Source organism: Eulemur rufifrons, chromosome 7 (genome assembly GCF_041146395.1).
Source record: "Eulemur rufifrons isolate Redbay chromosome 7, OSU_ERuf_1, whole genome shotgun sequence".
Classification (NCBI taxonomy): domain Eukaryota; kingdom Metazoa; phylum Chordata; class Mammalia; order Primates; family Lemuridae; genus Eulemur; species Eulemur rufifrons.
Window position 1 is genome coordinate 64,540,170 of NC_090989.1, and position 19,065 is coordinate 64,559,234.

The window sequence follows — 19,065 nt, forward strand, 5'->3', positions numbered from 1 at the left end:
CCCACCCACACAAACCCTTTCCAAATTTCCCTCAGGACCCCTCGAGGAGCTCTGGCAGTGTGGACACTTGTCTTATGTTTTGGTAAAATTTGAATCAGATATTTTAACAAGTAGTTATAACCACTGTCTCTTTTCACTGCGATTTTCCCTTCCATCATGGTGGGCAGCGTTGTAGTGACCATGGGTATATTGTATTTGAATTCTACCTTCTTTTTCTTACCAATCTCCCCCTTCAAAATATGAATAGCTCTAAGCCTCACAAAACTTAGATCTCCCCCGTTTGCTGCTCCTCTCGGAGTACCCTGTTTCATCTGTGAACTGTGGTTCGCTGGGTCCCTGCCATACATCCTGTGACTCAGTGCCTCTTGCTATCGGTGTCTCTCCTCTGCCCCTCCCTGCTGCAGCCTGAGAGGGGAGTCAGCCCAGCCACGGAGCCAGGCGGACAGGGCGGGGAGCTGCCACCCTGACTAAGCCACACGCCATGAATCCCCCTGCTCCAGAGGGCCACACACCAGGCCCTTGGCCACCGCCCCCAGGCCTGCTGGGGGTGACAAGGAGTCAGGGTACGAGGGAGCAGTGCTCCTTCAGATCAATGCTGGCTGGGATAGGCCTTTTGTGATTTTTGTTTTCTGCTTAGCACCTTGAGCTTGTTGAGTCCCTGAGTGTGAGTGAGGTCTGTAGATGTGGCAATTGATCACTTCACTGACTTAGGCAATAACAGCAGCTTCCACTTCCCAGGGCCCACGACCTGCTACGACCTTAGCTTTTGGGGAGGTAGAAGGGGTGTGTGTGTGTGTGTGTGTGTGTGTGAACAAGAGCAAGAGAGTGTGCGAGTGAGAAAGAAAGGGGGGAAGACAAGACCCTGGAGGTCATTACCCAGCAAGATTCCCTTCTCATCCCACTTCTTATTTATGTGACAAATACATATATATATATACACAGTCATGAGTCATTTAATGATACGGATTCATTTGGAGAAATGTGTTCTTAGATAATGTCATCATTGTGCGAACACCACAGAGTGTACTTACACAAACCTAGACGGCACAGCCTGCCACACACCCAGGCTGTATGGCATAGCCTATTGCTCCTGGGCTACAAACCTGTGCAGCATGTTACTGTCCTGGATACTGTAGGCAGTTTTAACACAATGCTAAATATTTGTGTATCTAGACATATCTAAACATAGAAAATGGTACAGTAAAAATACAGTATTATAATCTTATTGGGTCTACCATTGTACATTCAGTCTGTCTTGACTGAAAGGTTATTATGCAGTGCGTGACTGAAAAAAAATATATATCTCACTTTGGGCCAGATACTGTTCTAAGCATTTTATAAATATTAACTCATTTAAGCATCACAATAACTTTCTGCTTTAGGTCTTGTTATTATTCCCCATTTTAAGATGTGGACACTAAAGCCCAGAGAGGTTAAACAATTTACCCATGATCAGCATAGCTACTATGATAAATGGCAGGGCTTGGATTCACACCGAGCAGTGTAGATTAGCATCTGTTCACTTAACCATGACATTGTGCTGCTTCTCCTAACTCTTGCTAGTGAGTCATTGTAAGTGGTTAAGATTTCTTCCTTGGGGACCTGAACACCTTCGGTGAGTAATACAGCTTCTGCCTCATCCTGTTCACAAGCTCCCCGGCAGCACATCTGTCTCGCCTGCAGCTGTCACCTCAGCTGACCCTAAGGCTTGGTCCCCAGCCCTTCTCATCACAGTGGCCAGCCCAGCTCTTGTGACCTGGGGAAGAAGGAAGAAAAATGTCCTGGAAACAAATTTTCAGAAAATGCTAAACTGGAACGCCATTTTGCCCAAAACTTTCTGACTCTGCACACTGAAAGTGAGAAAGTAAAGGCTAGAAATCCTATCAAAACTGAGTCCACCTCTGCCCTTGCCTTGCCTTTGAAACTGCTTGGAAACTAAAGAGTTATTGATATTGAAAGCTTAAAAATAACTCCCCCAAATGGTAACTGTTTAAGTTTTATGGTGATGAGAGAATAAGTGACTGTATTTTTGGCAGCATGAATTTAAAGTGGGATAGAAAACCTGTGACACCAGATTAGAAAATAACATTGCCAATACTTCATACACTACTAAAAACAACAACAAAACAGATGTCATTCTTTTTTAAAAAATGAAAAGAATTTATTTGCATTTTATCTGTCTTTCTTCTCAGGGGCACCTCTGCTTACTGGGCTGGTGAATAGTGACCTAGCCGTAGGGCAGGCATCCAAAGGGAGAAAGGAGATACAATTGACCCAGATAATTCACAGCAAAAATGCAAGGCTGAATAATTCATTTGATGGTGTAGATACAACAGTACCCTGAAACAATTCTGTTTCTTCTTTTCCTCCCTTATCTTTTGTGTCCTCCCTTTGCCATGGAAATTAGACATAGTATTAGTTGCTACCCTTGCTCTTGAGGCTAACATGGAGAGTTTAAGGCTGAAATGGGCGGGAGGGGCAGCCCTGGCCTTGCAGAAATATGGTACAATTTGTGCTTTGTATTTATAAAGCTAAAGGAATTTCTAAGTGCACTTGCAGAAGCACCTCTAACTGTCAAGCTCTGTTTGCTGCTATTCTGGCCCCTCCATAACACTTTTAGGCTAGAGCCAGAGTGGTTTTTGGAAAAGTAGTAGTAGTGGTTTTTGGAAAATCACCCCACATCAGGAGGAAGTATCTTTGTAGTTTGACTTTTGGTAGTTGCTCTCTTTTCTGTCTGAGGGTTTTCCAGATCCTAGGGCTTCTCATTTCTCTTGAAATACACTTTTGATTCAATTAATGTACCTGGAGTGGTAGTTGCAATCTTTCTTCACTTTAAGATGTATGTAAAATTGACTCAAACCCACATTCCATATCCTCTGGCAAGGTCCACTGTTTTTCCCCAGATTTTTGCAGGTTCCTACATGGATGGTACATGAGGATAAAGTTTATATGATTACTTTTGACACCCATTTCCTACTGTTGTTGATAGCTAACTAAAATTACCACCAGGAGGTGAATAAGTAGTTTAGACCTATCATTCCCAAAGAATTTTCATGGAGCCTAATATTAAATAATTCCACTGGAAACACTCCTTTGGTTAAGGTACTATTTTAGGGTCTTTTTAAATACATATGTTACCCAGTAGGGATTATCTTGCCCCCAAATTAGTTGATTATTTTAGTAATGCTTTTAGTAGGTTCTAAAGAAAATGGACAATCACACAAGTTAATTTAGTGGAAGACAGTCACTGAAGAGGATGCATATGGGCTTGTTTGGGAACAAGAGCGAAATTGGTAGGGAAGAGAGAGGCCCCAATGGCAAGCAGACTCCTTTAGGTAGGAACAAGAGTTTGAGAGACAGTGGCTTATTTTTCTTTTGTGAGAGAGGGAGTCTTAATACCATTGCCATAATGTATAACCTGGGATTTTGCCCCCTCAGTATTGTTGAGATTTATGGAACCAAAAACACTTATAGCCATTCCTTTATAGCCAAGATTTTACCTCTAGAGCTAAGCTATTCCACAGAGGTGATCCCCTTTTATAATACCATGCCATACGACCAAGTTCTAAGATGTCAAAATTAGGGAAACACTTTTAACACCCTCAAAGAGTACTTACCCATTCTTGGTTTCATTTTCACCCTTTCTTTCATTCTCTCTCCCTAGATAAATAAATATCTCTATGTAGGTGCATATATGGAAGTAAAACTCAATGGAAATCAAGCAGGTGGGAAGGGAGAGGAGAGGATGGGTAAATTCACACCTAACGGGTACAATGCACACTATCTGGGTGATGGGCACATTTGTAACATCGACTCAAACTGTACAAAAGCAAATTATGTCACAAAAATGTTTGTACCCCTGTAATATTCTGAAATTTTTAAAAAATGAAAAAAAAATTCAACTATTCCCTACTATTTAAATGTCACTTTTCTTGTCTTTACTTCAAAGAAACAGACAAGAATGTAAAAATAGTCATATATAATTGTGAAATGTATACGCAAATCTCTGACTATGTTTTATTCAACATTGTTTCATACATGCTTTCTCAGATTTGTAAATGCTTTCCATTTTATAATTTTTGAAATTGTAATAGTCCTTTGAGTCAAAATATTATAATGTGCTTTATTTTTTTGTGTGTTTTATTCATTTGGACATTATTGTCCCATTGTCTTCTTTGGTTTATGGTTGCTAAGGAGCTTTCAGTCTAATTGCCATTTTTTATAAGTATTCTTTCTTCATTATTTGAGGAATAATCTATTTGATTCTTCTTTATAAGTTTGAAAAAATGTATACTTTATGTTTAGTATCTTCACCACAATATTTCTAGATGTAGATTTATTTTCATTTATTTTGCTTAATACTTTGAATGCACTTTTGATCTGAGGATTCACGTCTTTCTTCAGTTTTGGATTTTCATAACCTCTATTTTTTCAGATATTGCTTATCTACCATTCTCTCCATTCTCTTCTTCTAGAAAATACTAGAGCTTCTCAGACTAATTCTCTATGAGTTGTAATCTGCTTTTCTATTTTTATCTCTTTTTCTCTCTGTGCTAACCCCTGGATGAATTTCTCAGTACTGTCTTCCAATTCATAATTCTCTCCTTAACTATATTTAATCCAGATTTTATTCTACCTGTTTATTTTTTTTCCTGTTTTTTTCTTTTTTAAATTTTTTTATTTCAGAATTTTATGGAAGTACATACATTGTGGTTACATAATTTACTTTGGTACAATTTGAGTCAAAGTTATAAGTATGCACTTCGGTTAGTCAGTGTGTATTGTATCCATTAGATGTGATTACCCAACCCCTCCTCTCCCCTCCCACCTACTTGATTTCCCTTGAATTTTACTTCCATACATGCACATAAGTGTTCATTGATTAGTTCCAATTCAGTATTGAGTACATGTGGTGTTTATTTTTCCATTCTTGTGATACTTCACTAAGAAATTTTTTTCTTAATCTTTATTGTTGATTTCAAAAACTGCTAACATATTCACAATCATATTATTGTTGAATTTTCCCTATTTTTATTTCATAATTTTTTATGCTTTTTAATAAATTATTCCTTCAAATATCTTTTTGAGGATCCTAAATATACTTATTTTAAGATCTTTTGGGGGTAAATTTATCCATAAATTATTGATTTTATGTCTATAGACATCGTTACCTATCATTAATAAGAATAATGCTAAAAATAAATAGAAAACTAAAAATAAGTAACTCGAATGCTTACTACAGGCTAGTATTAACTCAAATACTAACTCAAATATTAACTCATTTAATCATCGCAATAACCTTAAGAAGTACGTATTATTGTTCCTGTTTTTCACAAGAAGAAACTGAGACATGAGGAAGTTAAGTAATTTGCCCACAGTAACACAGGTATTAGTAGTTGAGCTGAGATTGAACTCATGCTCTCCAGAATCCATACTCTTAACTACCATAGTATACTGCCCTATGGCATTCCTTTGTATGGATATATCATTATTCATTAAACCATTTAACTTATTTCCAGTGTGTTGTTCTTATGAACAATGGATATCTGTGTACATCCAATTTTTACACATGTATCTTTTTATAGAATGAATTCCTAGAAATTGAATTGCTAAGTCAAAGGTTAAGCCCAAAATTAATTTTCTTACATATTACTGATTATCCTCCAAAAAGGTTGTACCAATTTAGGATTTTCCCAACAGTACAGAAGAGGACCCATTTCCCCATACTCTCTCAGACATGGGGTATCACTAGTATTTTTTAATATCTACCAGTCAGATAGGCAAAAAGAATGGCATCTCACTGAGGTTTAAATTACATTTCTCTGATTATTATTGAGATCATTTTATTCATTTCTTCAATAAGTATTTAGTAGGTGCTTAATATTTGTAAGGGACAGCTGCAGGAACTGGAAATTTCACAATGAGGAAAAGTGACAAAGCCCCTGCTGTCATGGAACATAGTCTAATGGGAGATGTCAGGTGCTCAGCTGAGCTGGGAGAGAGAACTCTGAGCTATCAGGTATCAGAGGAGCCTATTATAGCAGCAAGACAAAAATGAAAGAGTTCAGCTTTTAATCTCTTACTAGGATGGTATAACCAAGAGGCTAAAATGGGAGTAAGGACGGACTCCTCCTCTTCCATTTTCCCCCATGGAATGGCAACACCAGTCAGGCAGATCAGTGCAGACGTCAGGAGGAGTTCAAAACAAAAGGCTCTGGCAGTTTTATGGATCCAGGGGTGGAGGGATCCAAGGGTAGGGAGAACCAGGGGAGGAAGGCGGGGGAGGTGGGGTGGGACTGGAAAAGTAATAGGTACTGAGTCAGAGTGGGGAAAAGTGTCTTCGGGCTTAACCCTCCTCCCTCTGATAAGGAGGTTTCAGCAGAGGTTCCAGAGGCCTCAGATAAAGAAACTTAGGGATGAAGGTACCTGGGCTGGGATTGCAAATATGTCAGAGAGCATGACTGGCCAGGGGGCTGAGACCTTGACTGCAACTGTCTTCAGAGACTGCCACTCATGCACCAAGCCTGGTGCAGGGAGGGCATCTTCCACCACGAGAGTTGTCAGATCAAGCCTCTGTAATTACCTATGGTCAGGCCTGAAAAATCACACATAGGTGTTTAACCAGGAGCCAGACTCCTCAGGAGAGACAGGCAATAACCAGACATCCTACATCATATCATGTCACAGTAAGTGCCACAATAAAAAATAAGTCGGCATAAGGGACAGTCAGAGAAATCTCCCTGGGAGGTAGCACTTGATGAGACACCTACATGAAGTGAAGGAGTAACCATGAGACTGAAGGAAGAAATTTCCAGACAGAGGGAACAATAAGAGGTCTTGAGAGAGTGTCTCTGGCCTTCTGGAAGCATGGCAAGGAAGCCAGTGTGGCTAGGGCGGAGCAAGTGAGGGAAAGAGGTCTGACAGGTACCTGGGACCAGATTACGTGAGGCCTTGTAGGCCACGGAAGGAATTTTGGATATAGTTTTCAGTGTGGTGGGAAGTCATTAGTGGCTTTAGAACTGTGGAATTAAGTGATCAAAGATATTTGTAAAGGATCATTTTGGCTTGAGAAACTAGGTTTAGGGGCAAGGATGGAAGCAGGCAGATCAGTTAGGAGGCAATTACAATTATCCAATCAAGAGATAGTGGGGGCTTGGCTTAAGGTAGGCTCTGCAGATGCGGTGACAATTGTTCTGATTTATAATCAATGGGGAGAGGTGGGGCAATTAATGGAGGGGTGGTAGTAATGAATGAAATGAAATGACAGGAGACGAGATGCTTGAATTGAGACATTTGAGGGGTTGCAGTGGTAAAAATATGGTCTGGGGTCTGGTTCAGGGAGGAGATGGCTGAGGTGGAGGAGATGACCAGACATTGGGGAGGAGGAGGACAAGAAAGTAAGAGGCCAGGGTACTGTGCACATGAGGCTGGGTAGTGACAGTAGCGGTGGAGAAGATGACAGCAGCAGCCAGATGCCCAGATCTCCAGTGAATAAGGGGGCACCTGAGAGGAAGATGGATAACACCAGCAATGAGGGAAAGTGGGTGCTATAGTACAATGGCTTGTGTTTCTGAGGAGCTGGGTTTTTAAACATATAATCATGTTCTACATGTTATATTATACTGGCTATATTTCAGTAGATCATATTTCATGTAACATAGCATATGTTGTATATTTTCTAAAATACAGATATTATGTATCTGTATAAAGTGTACATAATTATACATATATTTATCTATGTAATAGGATGCATGGTGAGCATGAAATTGATGCAAAGCTAATCTTAACAGAAATATCATCCAAGCCAGGAAAACTCCTAGAGAACAATCTGCCCTACAACAGAAAATCTTTCTTTAGTAACCTAAAAGATAATGTCCTGAAGGTCTCTGAATAAATACAAAATTCTTTTGCTCTCATCGCCCTTTCTCTTTGTGCCGTAACTGCCTCTGCCCCCACCCTTTTCTTAACATATTAAAGTTCAGCTCTGGCTGTAGTAGTTCCAGATCTCCTCAGACACACTTGTACAGAACCTCTCTTGGGTATTTTCTACAGATGATTCATATGATCATAGACAGCAACAGGTGAGGGAATCATTTATTGAGATAGAGGAGAGGAGGGTGGAAGGGGAGGAAGAGAGTATCTGTTGCTATCTAGATGGAGGTGTCCAGCAGGTATCTGGAACTCCAGTGAAAGTTATGGGCTGGCAGTAAGCATCTGTGCATTATTAGCTTATACCTGGCAGTTGAATTCGTAGGTTTATAGGAGAAAAAACAGGAACAGTATGGAAAATAAGAAAACCAAGAATAGGCACTCAAGGTCAGCAGCATTTAAGGAGTGATCAGAGAAAACTAGCCAGGAAAGCAGAGATTGTGGAAGAACAGAACATTTCAAAAGGAGAGATGCCAACAGTGTTACATTCCACAGAGTGGTCACATGAGGTCTGAAAAGAGCCCAGGCTTGGCAGTGTTGGAGTCGTGACAACCTTTGTCAGGGTGGTTTCAGAGAAGAGGCGTGGGTGGGAGGCTGGGAGTGAAGGCAACAGTTGCTGCTTACTCTTTCTGGAAGTTTGACTCCAAGGGAAAGAGAAACTAAAAGCAGTAGCAGAGGGCACGTGTTTGAAGTGACTGCTGTGAGAAAGGGTCAGGGCAGCCAGCCTGATGAGCAGCCCCAAGGCCTAGCTAAGTAAGATTTGGACACTACCGATTTGTAATGTCACCAGTCTGCACAAATGGATAATTTCCTCCAGGAGTTCTCAACCAGTCAGTTGTAAGGACAGATATGTCGATTGGAAGTAGAGTATTCTCAGGATGAATTCCACAGAGAAAAAGAGGTATGTTTATTGAAGTCGTGGCAAGGAATAATTAAGACGACATAGTCTTGCTGTGTTGTCCAATATTATAGCCACTAGACATAGATGACTAAATTTCAACTAATTAAAATTAAATAAGATTTAAAATTAGTTTCTCAGTCATACTAGATACATACCAAGTGCTCACTAGCCATAGCGGCTGGTGGCTATGTTGTTCAACACAGCGAAAGAACATTTCCATCAAGAACATTGCCACAAAGAGTTATCGTGGAAAACACTGTCTAGACTAGATAAAGCCAAGGTCTCGATGAAGCTGAACAACAGATGTAGAGGTATTAAGCACAACCAAAACCTGAAGGAATAGCAGGTGGTGGACAGAGATGAGCATATTGAGATTAAAATTCTGGGGGTTGAGCTGTTCTAGGTAATAAGGTTCAGAGTTATGCTATGGGAGGGATGCTGCTGAAATAATGTGTGGATGAAGACCTTTGGGGTTAACAAGGTCAAAGAACTTTGAGGCCAGGTTGTTGGTAGACTCATCCATGAAGAAGTCACCCAACTGATGGCAAGAATTGGTTAGAAAGAAAGACCTGCATCTAATGCCAGAATCCTCAGTGAGCAAAGGGGTAGTGATCAATGATTTGTAGCTAACAGCAATGAGAGAGGCAGGCACCTCAAAGGGGGAAGGTGTTGCTTAAGTTTCCTGGGAAGTGTGATAAAACAAGGAGCAGCTGAGACAGGTGGCTTCCTTTGAGTAAGGCGAGATATCAGTGAAAGGACTATCTTGCAGAAACCTTCAAGGGAAAGATGGAGGCTGTACAAGAGTGTACTTGTAGTAAACAATGGAATGAGGCTCCCAGAGAGCCTAGTAAAGCTTGAAGGAAGTTTAGTAAAAGAAAAAAGATTTGAATCTTCCTTCCTTCCTTACATGGATAAGTAACATGAGGATGAGATGGTTCTTGAATATGTTAAGACATGCATTTGGGGTAGTGGCCAGGGAAAACTGAAGTCCCGATGTGAACAGAGACCTCACAATGTTAGCAGACTAAAGTTTTGTGTGGTATTCAAACAGTACAGTATATTGCTGAGGAAGTCCTTGAGTACTCTTTGAGATAAACTCTTTCAGCTGATTAGGGAGATGTCTAGCTGGATTCGTGAGTGCCTCACTCCTGCCATCATCATAGTGATCAGTTATAACTAGATTTCAACCATTCCTCTTACCCCACTGCTGCAGAAGGGAGATATTCTCAATGCTCACCCACCCATGGAGTCCCAGCAAATGCAGTTGCTAGGTGGCCTGAGTTCTGGGGTCATAATAGGGGAGTCCTGAAGCTACTGGGGGAAAACAAACCTTGAGCAAAATCTTCCCCATATGGTCAGAGAGGGGATTAGCAGGATCCCCCATTACCTATCTCTGAGTGAGATCATGGAAGCCACTGGCTGGTGAAGAGCTACAGAGGATAAGTTGTGAAATACTTTCAGTTCCACTCAGAAGGGGTTTCAGAGTGATTTCCAACCCACGGGGAGTAGAAGGGGTGTTAGGAGGAACCAATGGAAACAAATTTGTCCTGTCATCTGCAAACCACTTGGGAGACAGAAGCAGAGATTCTGTACAGCAGTTGCTCATACTGGAGCTCTTGTTGAAATGCAGATTCTGAGTCTGTAGGTCTTGGGTGGAGCCAGAGATTCTGCATTTCAGACCAGCTCACAGGGGATGCCAATGCCACTGGTCCACAGATCACAGTTGCAGTTGGTAGGTAAAGAGGGGAGCAGTTCGATGAGTGGAAGAGAAAGCCCTTATAATCTTTGGGAGAATGGGCCTGGCTCAGAGAAGTTGGTCTGTGAGTAGAGAGAGTGAGTGGGAAAGAGAGAAGGTACTGTGAGGCTCTGCAGAGAAAAAAAAAATGTAAATCAAGAAGCCTGAAGGCAAAGGGCAAAGTCATTTCTAGGTCCAGAAGGCACAACTGACAGCTGAGTAATAGCTTAACATCGACCGTTCATTGGCAGAATTTTCAACTATGTATTTGGTTTCTCCATTAGGTCATCTGCCATGTATCATAAGGCAAATTTAGAACCAAACCAGAATGTATTTTCCCAGAGACAGTGCTAGAAGCTTTTACAGTAGGTGGCACTCTTGCATTACATTAAGAGCTTAGCAAAGGCGAAGTAGAAGCCTCAGGTTTGTCTTGTAAGGTAATTACAGAATATAGTAAATCTTTCTTAGGTCTCCGTTTACTATCTGAGAACGCACATAGATTTTTCCTTCTCCGTCCAACATAGGCATGCATCTTGTACAGATGGTGTGTTCTATCCTTCAAGTGCTTCACGGAGTTCTAGTGAGTGTAATGCAATAAGCAGTGATTCGAATTTATGCCAACTTTCACTGATGCCTGTAGTCTGCTTCCCTTAGAGTTCAAGACCACCACCAACCCCTTGATTATGTGTTCTCATTGGACCATTCTGTACACAGTTTAGTTTTGACAAGTGTATGCCACTGTTGCTTTTCCTTGTATTCCCTCTTTGAAAGGAAACCCATTAATCAGGTCAATTTAATTTCTTCCCCATCAAAAATACTTTGAATGAAATTCCTCTCATCTCTCTCACCAGCCCATCCCCTCTCTTAGTGTTAACATCCCTTCACTGAAATCCTGAATAATGAAATTTTGTTTAGAACTGACTCTAACTTCCTCCTTAAGGTGACAGCTAACTTCATATTAACTAAGAAACAGCATTCCCACCGCGACTTACTTTCTTGCCAAGCCTCGAGTCACTGTAGACATTTTCTGGGTTCAATCATATTTAAGAAGTTGGGAGGCCCAAATCCCTCCCACAAACTCCCATATGCTCTTAGGAACCAAAGCCTTTCTCTGAACTCTTCCAGCGTGTTCCTTGTGGGTGGTGAAAATTTCCAGGGGCAGCGTATACTGGGAGCAGCGAGCTTGTGGTGCCTGGGGTTTTCCCAATACTCCCAAAGCACATCGTCACCTTCCCACCTATGATTCACTTCCAGCATTTCATTCATGTGCCTTAAATGATCTCTGACCACCACAATCCCAAAAGAACCATCAGGTTTGCCCAGTTCTCTTTCTGATCCCTGAGAGAGCTTAGAGAGGTCACTGAGAATAGAGGCCTTGGTTCACTATTTGAGTCATTTCCAAACCAGCTGACATCCTTAGAGATGCTGGCCATGGGAACAGCAGCCATGGGGGATGTTGGAATTTCAAAGATATTACTCAATGTGATCCCCAATTAATGAGGCATAATAAAGAGGAGCTATCAAATATATTACCGTTATCAGCAATCTTTTCAACACAGTAGGTGGTGATTGAGTTGTCTAACTCTGCTGGTTTTCCCAGTTCTAGGATTTAAATTTATAGAACCCTAGTACTAGAAAAATCCTTAGAACATTTAATCTGCCCCTTCATTTAACAGATGAGGAAACTGAGGCTCATAAAGTTTGCAGTTTGCACAAGGTCATACATTCAGTTAGCAGTGAAGCAAGGACAGAAGTCCTATCTCCAGGTGCCTAGCATATATGCACAGTTCCAGAGCTTATTATCCAGTCCTTCAGTATCATTATTGATAAGATAGCATCTAGGTATTGTGTAAAGAGAAATGAAGTTATTTTTTTTCCCCTCTTGTTTCTCCTTCCCTAATCCCTACCTTTCCTTTTTTAGATGCTGCTCCTCTGAAGATTAAGGCTTATTTCAATGATACTGCAGACCTGCCATGCCTATTTACAAACTCTCAAAATCTAAGCATGAGTGAGCTGGTGGTGTTTTGGCAGAACCAGGAAGCGTCGGTTCTGTATGAGCTATACTTAGGCAAAGAGAAACCTGACAATGTTAATCGCAAGTATATGGGCCGTACAAGTTTTGATTGGGAAAATTGGACCCTGCGACTTCACAACATTCAGATCAAGGACCAGGGCTCATATCAATGCTTCATCCATCACAAAAAGCCCAAAGGAATGGTTCTCATCTACCAGATGAATTCTGACTTGTCAGTGCTTGGTATGTGGTCAATACTGTGTTCTGATTCTTGACCTTCTCAGATGAGACTGAAAATGAATAGGGAAACATTTGAGTTGGGGGAGAAGAGGTTTGAGGGGGCCAGGGGAGAAAAAGGCCTATAGAGAGAAGCAGAGAACAGCCATTTCTGGGGAAGTCCATTTGAAGGGAGTTCAGGGTCTGGGAGTAGAGAACTGAAAGTCCTTTGTGCTTTTTATAGTCCGCTTCTGAAGGATCAGTAAGAATCTGCTCTGGGGACAAAACAGAGCTAAGTGAATAAAGATAATATATATGGCTAAGGGAAAACCGTGGGTAATTTAGCCATTACTAAGTTTATAGAACCATGTGGACCTCAAATCTTTTACATTCATTTTGTCCTTTGGTCCAAGATTTTTCACCTTCTAAATCTTTGCCTGCAGCTCCTAGGAAGGGTGACAGCTAACTGATTTGGGTTTTCCCTGCAGCATCCTATAGATTGCTTATGAGTTGTCTGCTGCTACAACCATTGGCCTGGTAGACAGAAGGGAAATAACCCAACAAACATAATCGCACAAACTGACGAACCAACTCCTCTCCTTCACCAGACTTTAAAAGGTCTAACTGTCACTACAGATTTTTTTAAACAGTAAAATTAATTTTTTGTTTTGGTACACAGTTCTATCAGTTTTATAGATTACATATAGATTTATGGAACTACCATTATTAACAGGATATAGAACATTCCAATCACCCTAAAAAATTCCTTCATGCTGTTTCTTTATAGAGTCATACTCTCTCTACATCCATAACCCTTATTTTATATCCTATAGTTTCGTCTTTTTGAGAATGTCACAGGGAGCCATACAGCATATAACCTTTTAAGACTGGCTTCTTTTATTCAGTATGCCTTTGAGATTCATCCAAGTTGTTGCATGTATCAAAAGTTTGTTTCTTTTTAATGCTGATTAGCCTTTTATTGTTTAGCCATTCAACTCAATGAAAGACATTGGGTTGTTTCCAGTTTGGGGCCATTATGAATAGAGCTGCTGTGAAAATTCATGTACAAGTTTTTGTGTGAATTCAAGTTGCCATTTCTCTAGAGTAGATACCAGTGTGGTATCACTGCATCCAGGTTAATTTCTGATGAAACTGGAAAATGCAGATCCATGTCTATTCTGAAGCCACAGTGTAGAACACAGGCAAAAAGAGAAATGGAATGGAAGGCTACTCCCTTTGACCCCTATGTGATTCAAACTAGGCTGCAGGGCTTTTGGAACGTTTAACCAAGTGCTAAATCAATGTTTTCAAATGTGGCCATGTACTACTGGAGGAACATAGTATGTTTTCGGTGGGACATAAACATTTTTAACAGTTTTGTGTTTGTTTTAATGTATATTATAAAAACTATAACTTATCCAACCTGTGATGTTGCTAATAAGGCTAAATGTCTGACAACCCACCTTCTGTAGACCACACATGAAATATAAGAAGAATGCTCAAATAGTATGTTGATATAGCAAAACTTGTAAAGATGATATGCAATGACTGACATTCTAGAAACAACATACTAAATTATAAATTAGTATGTAGTACCTGCAAACTTCCTAGTTACTATAGAAGAGGAAGAGATTTAGTTGGCACAAAGAACATGAGCCAGGTCTAGGGGCAAGGTGCCAGTTATCCTCAACCGCTAGAAAATATGAATAGTAAACAAGGGCAAGAGAAGCAGTGTGTTCATCAAGATCATGTATTTTTCCCTAAAATGACTGGATTTGGCCTTCATCTTATAGTATGTTATGAAGACACCTTGACACTCATGTGAAAAACCAGTATTCTGAATTTCTAAATCCAAAATCCCCACCCACTCACCTACCACCATCCTGTGTGGGTTTCTGAAAGATATGACCCAGGGCATGCCAACCTCATGAATTTGGTTAGTTCCTGGTGAGACTTTAGCTCAACCCTTTCTGCTCTCAGTCTGGTGAACCGGAACGTACCCAATGGAAACCTAGACCCTAGAGTTAGTCAGTCCACTTCTCCTTTCAAATACTCCACTCCCTGGAATAGTGTCTTCATTATAAATCTTTGGTGACTCAGTTTCAACCTTCCTGTCATTCAGAGAGCACTTCCTTGATTTGGATAAGCAGGAAGCAAGCATGGCCCAAAACTCTATTCTTTAAAAATAAATGTGAGGTCATTATGTGCCTTTCACCTTGGAGTGAGGCCCACATTTTAGATGCCCTGGGGCTCCCAGGTGTGCCCCAGTGAGCCCTGGACCAAGCACCTAGTTATTTTCTGTTCTCTTCTAGATATATCTAAACTTAGGCTGATTTTTTTGTTGTTGTTGTTGTATCTCTATTCTGTTTTCAGCTAACTTCAGTCAACCTGAAATAATAGAAATTTCTAATATAACAGAAAATTTGTGCAGAAATTTGACCTGCTCATCTATACAAGGTTACCCAGAACCTAAGAAGATGAGTTTTTGGCTTAAAACTGAGAATTCAACTACTGTGTATGATGGTGTCATGCAAAAATCTCAAGATAATGTCACAGAACTGTACAACGTTTCCATCAGCTTGTCTGTTTCACTCCCTGCTGTTACAAGCAATATGACCATCATCTGTGTCCTGCAAACTGAGCCAATGAAGACAGAGCTTTTCTCCTCACCTTTCTACATAGGTAAAGCTGCTTCCCAAGACTATTTCTTTCATCAGGTATTATACACAAATGCTTAATGCAGGTCATCCAATGCCCCTCTCCCCACCACCACCACCCCCGCTTATTGGGAAACCTCCAACTGGGCCATTTTATGATGCTGTTAGGATGGACCCAGCTAGAGGGCTCCTGTTTCACCCAAGTAATGTAGAGACCAGGAGGCTATGAGCCTATGATATACTTGAAGAAACATGTTCTTACCCTTGAAACTGACCCAGTAGTTTAGGCTACTGTTGGATGGAGAATTCTGAAGTTTTGGTCAGGAAATGCAGGATTCTTCCAGGCTATAATTCTTCCATTGATTAAAACACACACACAGACACTCGTACCATGCATACAGTACTTGTTACGAGTACAGAGCCATTCTAGACATTATTGGTTTTAAGGGTAAAAAGTAAAAATTGTAAAACATCCTCTCTGCCCTTGAGGACCTTCCTATAGAATCAGAACTCCATGATGGAAAACTGGATTTTAAAAAGGTTGACTTGGAATCTAAATTATATCCCATGGAAATATTTGACTAAATTTAAAACAAAAGCAACTGATAGTTTTATGGGCATTCAGAGGCAGGCAAGATCCTTGAGGGTCAGAGAAGGCTTCCTAAAGGAAAGGGGACCTTATAACACCACAGAAGAAATTGTTGGGCTTGATAAGTGAGAAGAGGGGAGGGCATTCTAGATGACGAGTTTCCCAAATTTCAGTGACTTCCTAAGCAGGAAGTTGAAATGTTGAGACACTATCTGGGCTTGGCAGGTAAGAGGACCACAGTGGATAGCCGTATCTGATCTAAGTGCAGGAGGCATGTCAAAGAAAGACTCCGAGGCAGAAATGCTTGTGGCATGTTCACAATGTGCTGCAGGGACCAGTTGAGTGGAGGAAAGGGTGGAAAATAATCAGTATCCACTAGTAGGAGCCTGACATTTTAAAGTCCTGGCTTTGCCCCAGAGGGCATATATCCAGATGTGAGACTTTCCTTTGGAGAAGCAATAACTGCAAGAGTCCCTCCTGGAATAAAGGTGCTCAGCACCCACCCTGCCCCATCACTGCTTGTGGCTGAACTTGACCCCTGAATCTGCCTTCCACTTGCCTTCACCCCCTTTCCAGCCCTGACTGCTTGGCTTGCCCATTCCAGTGACATCTATCCAATTCCTCGCTCCATCTCCTGGTGTCTCATTGTTCAGACATAACTTGGCCCATGGACATACTCTATGGACAGCCCCTGGGGCTAGTCCCCATGAACCAACTTTAAGACTATGCCAGCCCCCTCTCCTGGAACTAATCTCCTTCCACTCAGACATCTCAACCTCTGGGAGTCCAGTAAATGGGGAACCACCCACCCTGTCCCAGTTGCTTCTACTTGTTGCCTCTCTTGACCTGATAGAAGCCTCTCCAAGCTATACCTGAAGCTCAGTACCTTCTCATAGCCATGGATATCACCATACATAACTTGCCCCAGTGCCCTCTGCTATGGCTCCCTCAGTCTACACATGAGCATGGGCTTGCTACCACTCTAGCCTCATCATGGCTCACCTTTCTGCTGCTTCTCCACTCCTGTTCTGCCGAAACTCCCCGGGTACCACCAGCTTCAGAATATTTTCAGCTCTAGCTGCCTCAGGAAGGGGCTTGCCTCTCTGTGTCCCTATTGTATGGCTTGATAAGAGATAGGTTAGATTCTGAGTCAAGGAATCTTTTGGGGTGTCAAAAGGTAGCAGTTGCCATGTTAACAGGTATAACCCCCCTTTACTGGGAATGCCAAACAGACTCAAGTGAGATAAACTAGGACAGACTCAAAGGGGATTGAATATGGCCTGCAATACTGACAACCCCTTTTCTTTATGTCCCAGGATCAGGGTACTTGTCCACAAATTGTAGCTAAGCTAACAGGAGATTACCTGGTTCTATTTTTCCTATAATTTAGGATTAACTTCCAGAACTGTTCCCAAAAGTGTCTATAAAATGGGAAACTCTGTTCTAAGTTTTCTCCGTAAAGTCTGTTTTTCAACTTCCCAGAAACTTAGGAGTTTTCATGCAAACAAGTAAGTCCTGACCTCCAGGGAGCTGATTTTGACCTTGCTTCCTCAGGGCATGAGCAAATATCAAAGGTTTTTCTAGTAGGGTAGACATGCTGAAAGCCATGGGGAGGAAGCCTACTGTGACCTCAGTGGAAAAAACAAACAAACAAGCAAAAACTGGATGTAGGGGCCAGTGAGGAAGCTGTCCCATTTGTCTAATGAGAGGTGTGTGGAACCTGATCTGGAGATGGTAGTGGACAGAGGACTTATCACAAGGGTAACTTCAGGGCATGACTGCAGGCAGGCTGGATAGCAGACACTGCACAGATGGCTGCACATCCAGAGCCTCAGCACAGATGCCTTACCCAGATTCCAGAATCATGGGCCAGGCTGACCCTCTTCTTCCAGATTATGGTCAGTGTCATTCCCACCTCCAAGAAGGGAAGGCAGCTCAGTCTATGTGTTTGGCCAGAAGCACAGGCCTAGTTCTTAGCTGCTGAGGCCCTGAAACTGAGACTTTCTATGGCTTCATATTGTGGATTTTAGGGTCCTCTTGCCCTAGAGCCCTGGGGAGATGCTGGCAGGTAAATAAAGAGAACAGCAGCTAATATAAACTTTTTGTAAACAACTTTCCTGGCTGATTGAAAACTTGTGGTTATTTCTAGATCCTAAGGTCCCCCCGTTCCAGCCCCCAGACTACACCGTCTGGATTGCAACAGCTATACCTCTAACATTGGCAATTGGAATTCCGCTGATACTCCGTTATATTTCATGTAGGAGGAAGAAGCAGCAGCAACCTGGTGTCTCTAATGAACGTGGTGAGTCAGTCTTTGTCCTCCCTGCAGATTGCCACTTTGTAGCTACTTCCCAGTCAGCTGCCTTCTAGAGCTGGTTGGCTGAGCCCGGACTGGCCAAAAGTCAGCAAGTTGTTGGAGGAAAAGGTTTTCCCTCAGGCTTTGGAGGCTAGGTAGACTGGACTCAGCAGCTGATAATGTTTCTCTTGAACTTCAAAGAAAGGAAACATTTCTAACCTAAGGTTCACAAATGTACTTCTGGTCTCCAGGCAAAGCTGATTATTACTTGCTTTCTCTACTTCACTTCATGAGGTTATTGTGACAAATCAATAAAGTACAATGATGAAAATATTAACACTTCTAAATGTTAGAGATGATGGACCTGGTGGTGTTCAAGCAGGGGATATTTGCTAGATGACTGCAAGATTCACCTTCTTCATCTCTAGGTTTCCTGTGAAATACGTTAGATGAATTGTTCCCAATTGACTTGTAAAAAATAATACTAACTTTTACTGATTACGAAGTAATAAATATCCATTATCAAATAGACCAAAAATAAAAATCACTTATAATTCTACTAGTAAGAAAAAAAAATGATTACACAGACAACATTTTTGGTGCATATCTTCCAGATTTTTCTATGTATAAATCTGTTATTTTCCATAATTGGCATAATATTATAAGGGCTATTTTTCACAATTTTGATAAGATCATATGTGCTGTTTCCCAACTTTGTTGTATTAAAT

General features: G+C 41.3%; 1 protein-coding gene across 1 annotated transcript; it reads left to right on the forward strand.

The window, feature by feature from the left end:
- Positions 1–481: 481 nt before the first annotated feature.
- Positions 482–18,411, forward strand: CD86 (CD86 molecule). The gene is made up of 5 exons (XM_069471978.1): positions 482–563; positions 10,461–10,562; positions 12,487–12,822; positions 15,169–15,477; positions 18,191–18,411. Exons 1-5 carry the CDS (start codon positions 482–484, stop codon positions 18,409–18,411), a joined length of 1,050 nt encoding a protein of 349 aa, XP_069328079.1.
- Positions 18,412–19,065: the final 654 nt, after the last annotated feature.